We start from the raw sequence: 6,496 nt of genomic DNA on the forward strand, positions 1-6,496 counted from the left end.
TATATATAAAATTGATGACTATTATGATAGTGACAGTGACAGTATTTTCTGAAATAGCATAAAAAAATAGATAAGGATCATAAATTCCTCTGTTAGTGAAGTACACAGCATCCCACACACAGCTAGCTATCCTCGTAGCCACCCTGGCCATTAAGCCTCTATAGAGGTGTTGCATGGATACTAATGTCACTACCCAATCATACCAAGGTGGCAACCCAATCATACCAAGGTGGCGTGGGGTGAGACCCATAAGTATGCCCCTTCTGGGGACTACGGCTTCCTGCTGGCTCCCCCCACATACAGGTAACAGCCCTAATAATAATGAGAAGGGTGAATCAAAGGTCAATATTTCAAGGTCGAAGCTCGGGCATTTCTTCCATTGCCAAGCCTGCCAGATGTCTATTCTGCACAAGCCAGAGAATACACTGCTTTTCATAGTATGTACTTCCCACTTTCTTGTTTTCCTTTTAGAGAAATTTCTTGCTATAAGGAGCGTTTGTGCACCAAAGAGACAGAGACAGAAAGCAAGCAATCACCTCCCAGAGGGCCACACTGAATTCCCTTCATCTCCATTCTCCTCAGGATGTTTTCTTTTTAAAGAATCATTTATTTAATCAATTCCATTTGCTATTATTATTTTTTAATTTGACCAGAGAGAGTCAGATAGTGAGAGAAAGGAAAAGCATGAAGCAAGCCACCAGGTCCAGGACTCAAACTGTGGTCAGACATGTGGGAATCCAGCGCCTTTAACCACCACATCACCTGCCATCCCCCCTTTTTAAAAATTAACTATATTATTTATTTCTCCATTTTTTTTTTTTTTTTTGGGGGGGGAGAGGCTTTTTTTTTGCTATAAGGCGCATGCACTCGCCAGAAAGACAGAGAGAGAGACAGAATGCGAGAAGTCACCCACCAGGACGGATGGCCACGCCACAATCCCTTCTCCATTCTCCTCTCAGGAACTTAGGCACACATTCACACATGCATGGCATGAGTTTAAGCCACCAGGTCTGGGACTCAAACCATAGTCGACTACATGGGAGTCCAGCAACACAGCCATTATGCCAACTGCTGGTCCCTATTTATTTATTTTTAATTTGACCAAAAAGGGACAGAGTGAGAGGAAAGAGAGAGAGAATAAAAGAGAGAAAGCAAGCCACCAGATCTGGGACTCAAACCATGTGGATTCCAGCACCCCTAACCACTATGCCACCTGCCAGGCCTTCCTCTCAAGATTTTAAGCACACATGCATATGCGCCTAGCATGAGTTTGAAGCTGCTGAGTCCAGGACTCAAACTGTGGTCAACTATTTGGGAGTCCAGCAATGTAACCATTATGCCATTTGCTGGTGCCTGCACTTGCCACTTTTTACCTCCACTAGGCATCCCTTATGCTTCACTAGAACTCTTAAAAGAGAAGCAGCAGCCTGAAATTAAGAAAGAGCTAATACTGCACTGTTTATACAAAAATCCACATACCACCTACCTGTCAATACAGATGGGTCAAATAATATGTGATATATCCATATGATGAAATACTATGCAATGGTTAAAAAAAAGACTTAATACACACAAACGTCTATTCATGTAGGTGCTAACCAAAACAAGCAAGTTTCAGAGAAACAGGAGTGTAGCTGAACTATTTATATGGAGAAAAACACCCTACAAACTGTGTGTATGCATGCACACACACAGTCATGTACATTCAACAACAGTAAAAAAGAAGGACATACACCAACCAATAAATGGTGTAGAAAGTAGACTACAAGAAAGGGGGTGGGCATTAAGTGTGAGAATTGTCACTTTTTATTCTACAGGCTTAATTCAAAGGTATTATATAACTAGTATTGTTTTACAAAGGTATTCTTTTATTAACAAGCAAAAAATAGAAACACTAAACAGAAAGCTTGAGCTTCAAATCCTTCAGTCAATGCCTCATTAATTAAGCTATGTGACCGTTGAGAAATCACCCTTCTGAACCTCAGCTCCCTCATCCAAAACTAGGGATAAACACTTCTAAAACTGTAGTGACAATGAACTGAAATGAAAAACACAAATGGGGGGACCAGCAGGTGGCGTGGTGGTAAAGGTGCTGGACATTCCCACATGGCTGACCAGGGTTCGGGTCCTGATTCTGGCACCTTGCTTTCTCACTTCCTCTTTCTCTCACTCTCTGTCTCTCTCTGCTCAAATTAGAAAATAAATGAATGAATAAATAAAATAAAATAAATAATTATTTTAAAAAAACCACACAAATGGGGGACTAGCAGTTAGCATAATGGCTATGTCACTGAACTCCCATGTAGCTGACCACGGTTCGAGTCCCAGATCCAGTGGCTTAAACGCACTCCGGGCGCGTGTGCGTGCATGCCCAAGATCCCGAGAGGAGAATGGAGGAGAAGGGATTGCAGCATGGCTATCCCTCTTGGGGGTGATTTCTCACTTTCTGTCTCTCTGTCCTTCTGGCTAGCGCACGTGCCCTATAGCAAAAACAAACAAAGAAACACAGGTGGTTGGTTCTCTGTCCAGGATGAGTCTAAGCAGAAACTACTGCCCCCTACACTGTGCTCCAAACCATTCTATCCCTACCTAGAGGATACCTGCTTAGCACCCTCTTGTAATCATTTGTACCATACTTTCTCACCTCCACATCCTCAAGACCTAATTCCTGATAAGCACTTTGATTCCCAGATTCTAATTTGATGCATGTTTATTAAAATTAATATAAATCTCTTCTCCTTTAAATGCCTAAAATTCACTCATTTGTCATTCAGCAAATACGGAGCATCTACTACATCCCAAGGTCTGTTCTAGGTGTCAGAGATACAAGAGTGAGGCAGACAGACACAGTCCTCTTCATGGAGCTTACATTCTAATGACGTGAACGAAGAACAAGTAAGCAGACAAGGAATAAAATTATTACAAATTGTGACCGGGCGCTCTATGAAAACAAAAGACAGCACAGCAAAGTTGTAACCCTATAGGAGCTGGACAAAGAACCAGAACCATCATAGCCGAAGGGAATAGTTTAAAACTTCCAAGTTTCGAGGAGGGAAACCAAGCCAAGATGTGAGGGGCTAGGGGGCCGGGAAGCATGCCAAAGGGAAGGCCATGCATTGCTCTGGAGGCAATGCGATGCCAGCCAGAGGTTCAGGCAGGGCAGAAGTGACCCCTAATGTTGCTGCAGTGACAAGGGTGGGCTCCGAGCGGGAACGGGGACCCCCTTGCACTCACCAGGTCGGGCCGGTAGTACCTGTGTACCACTTCGGCCCCCGCGCACATGGCAAGGAGGCTGGCCGCGAACATTTTCACGTAGGTGGACCAGGGCACGCCCGCGGGCATGGTCGGCAGGCTGGACGGGGAGGGAACGGGCAGCGCTGGCAGGTCACGAACAAGCCGCGCCTGGACGAGGCGTTCGGGTTAGGGTGAGCAACCAGCCGCACCGCAGCAGAAGCGCGGGGTGGGAGCACCCGGGTTCTCTCCCACTCCCCGTCTGGCCTTCCTCGTTTATGACACGAGGTAGCTTAGAATCAGGACGCCCCTCTCGGGCCTGAGCCGAGCTTTCAGCACCTCGCCAAGGTGGGGCGCTGCGCCCGCGGGACTTAAAGGCCCGCTTGCTGAGCAAGAGGAAGAACGACCCCGCGGTTCCCTGCGACCCTTCTACCTTCAGGAGCAACTGCACACCGCACTCACACTTGACCCTATTGACCTGACCCGGAAGAAATGCACAGCTAAGCGCACACTTGCTGGGCAGAGGATCAGAGACGGACGGAAGTGCGCGGAGGGGACCGCGAGCGAGACGGACCGAAAGTACAGGGGTTGGCGGGCGCGTCGGACGAAAGACGCGGCTCCTCGCCTGTTCCACCGCAACACGGCGGAAGTGGGAAGCTGGGAGAGTTGGTGTCCGATTCTCACCAAATCCCGCATTGTTCTAGCCGCCGGCGCTTCGTCTCAGCCTACGGCTGCATTTCCCCGACAAGATGTGGAGGTTCGGGCTCAGTCCTGGGTGACGTCCTTTCGCCTAAAAGAAATTGTACGTGTTTACCATCTTCTAGGTGTAGACATTTGCATACTGAGGGCCGTCTTTCAGTTAGCGAACTTAAAAACGTCACTGCCCTTGTGCCTGGTGTCCTTTGATTTCTGAATAGAACCAACCTTACCCAGACGCCTAGTGCTGCTGGGAAAGAGGAAATTTGAAATCGACATTATTAAATCTGTGCATTTTTACATGGTTTGAATGTGGTCTTTTGTTAAGCAAAAGGTTAGAAGGTTAGTGTAAGACTGAAGGAGTAAGGTCATATGTGTAATATAACGTGGATCATGATACACTCATTTATTTTTAAACAGTTTTAGGGAGGTGTATTTGACATAGAATAAATTGCACATATTTAAAGTACGCAGTTTGAAGTTTATGAAGTTTGACATGTGAAACCATCACCCCAATCGAGAACATTCACCACCTCCAGAAATTTCATTGTGTCTAATGCTTTCTACACTGCCTCCTTCCCTAGGCAACCCCTGACTGGCTGTCTCTATAGATAAGTTGCATTTTCTTGAATATTATGTAAGTGGAATCCTGTAGTACATAAGGTTTTTTGGTCTGGCTTATTTCATACGGCACACTTAGTTTGAACTCTCTCCACATTGTTTCATGTATTGATAGTTCACTCCTTTTTAATCACTGAGTATGCTTCCACCATTGGTTTATTCATTGGCCTGTTGATGGAGTTTTGTTCTCAGTTTGGGGCTAATAAAAATAAAGCTACTACAAACTGTTGAGTATAAAACAAAGACTCAATGCAAGTTTTCCTGTGAACAGATGCTTCCATTTCTGTGAGGTATATCACAGGATTGGAGAGTGCTGAACTGTGTTGTGTAAGATCCTTGGTCCTTTGGATCTAGATCACTAAAATTAGAGACCTTGCCCTAGGCACAAAAATAAAGCCACAACCATAATAAAAATAGGTAGAAAAGAATTTAGTAGGAAAGAAAGATTTTAGAAAACAAGTACACTCAAAAGACATTGGGGCAGGCAGGTTGCTGGGGAGCAACTTCATTTAGAACTGGTTAGGTGTTATTTTTATTACCAGAGGTGATAATGAATATTTAACAGTGGGAGGTCTGTCATACCATCTATGTTTTTTGTTTGAATTCCCGGGCTTTTTCCTGTACGGCTTGCGCAACTCTCTCACAGGTGAAGAGTTCAAGGACTTTGATTACCTAACTGCATATGCCCAGTGTGAGCCATGATGACAGGAGCATCCTTATTATGATGAACTGCCCATTTCGTTTATTGCCCCAGTGGGAATCAGGAGGTTGACCAAAATATCTGGTTGGGTCTTTTTGTATTGAGGAGGAATAATAAGGGGGAGATTTGCAACCATCCCTATGTGTGTTCCTCAAGTACCAAGGAAGAAAAATGAGATTTGCCTTGCCTTCCTGGCGCTAGGAGCTGGGTAGGAAGAAGGCATTTTCATGGAGGGTCTGGTTGTAACTCCTGATAAGTTGTAACTGATGTGGCGTGTGTCCTTCTGCTGTTTTCTTAGAGCTGCCTGCTCAATACTTAGCTATCTGCCTATCACACCTAGGAGTAAACTGGAGCTTATGGTAGGTTTATATATACATGTATGTGTGTGTGTGTGTGTATAAATTATATATATATAATTATTTATTTATTTAACTTTACTTGTTATTATTTTTAATTTGACCAGAGAGAGTGAGAGCGAAATGGAAAGTGAGAAAGCAAGCCGCCAGGTCCATGGCTCAAACTTGAATTGGCCATGTAAGAGTCCAGCGCCCTTAACCACCATGCCACCTGCCTGCTCCAGTAGGTTTACATTTAACTTTTTATGAAATTCCAAAGTTGTTTTCTAAAGCAGTTGTACAGTTCTACATTCTCACCAGCAGTGTGTAAGTTCCAGTTTCTCCTTATCCTCTGTCCTTCTTGCTCTGGTCAGTCTATAATTTTAGCAGATTTTTTTTAAACAGGGATTTTTGCTATAAGTTGTGTGCACTCGCCAGAGAGACAGGGAGACAGGAAGCAAGGAATCACTCCTCATACTGCAATCCTTTTTCCTCCATTCTGCTCCTGGGATCTTGGGCATGCATGCACATGCACTCGGCATGAGTTTGAAGCCCACAGGGCTGGGACTTGAACCACAGTTGACTACATTGAAGTCCAGCGACATAACCATTACACCCTCTGCTGATCCCAAAACTCATGTGTTTATATTTTCTTTCACAGCATATCTACTTAAATCTTTTGGCCATATATTTTTAATTGGGTTGGTTTCTTAAGAGTTGCGTCTTTTATGTATTCTGGATATAAGTCCTTTGTCAGGTGTTATTTGCAGTTTTTTCCCCCCAGTCTATGGTCTGTCTTTTCTTTCCCTTAATAGTCTTTTTTTTTTTTTTTGGAGAGGTTTTTGCTATACGGCGCGTGCGCTCGCCAGACAAAGAGAGACATAGAGACCGAAAGCGAGAAATCACCCCCCAG

The 6,496-nt window shown here is 44.5% G+C and overlaps 1 protein-coding gene across 2 annotated transcripts in view; it reads right to left on the reverse strand.

Annotated features, from left to right (window-relative positions):
- Positions 1 to 3,828, reverse strand: part of UQCC6 (ubiquinol-cytochrome c reductase complex assembly factor 6) — a 7,852-nt gene extending 4,024 nt beyond the window's left edge. Inside the window, exons 1-2 of one of the 2 annotated variants that reach the window (XM_014591820.2) lie at positions 3,665 to 3,828; positions 3,235 to 3,352 (exon numbers count right to left, since the gene is read on the reverse strand). In XM_014591820.2, coding sequence (XP_014447306.1) covers positions 3,235 to 3,342 — 108 coding nt within the window. In that variant the 5' untranslated portion in view covers positions 3,343 to 3,352; positions 3,665 to 3,828. Of the gene's footprint in view, positions 1 to 3,234; positions 3,403 to 3,664 lie in introns of both variants that reach the window. The other variant, XM_014591819.2, reaches the window with a different exon arrangement.
- Between the last annotated feature and the right edge of the window lie 2,668 nt (positions 3,829 to 6,496).

This window comes from Tupaia chinensis, unplaced genomic scaffold, assembly GCF_000334495.1.
Source record: "Tupaia chinensis unplaced genomic scaffold, TupChi_1.0 Scaffold000054_1, whole genome shotgun sequence".
NCBI classification, from domain to species: domain Eukaryota; kingdom Metazoa; phylum Chordata; class Mammalia; order Scandentia; family Tupaiidae; genus Tupaia; species Tupaia belangeri.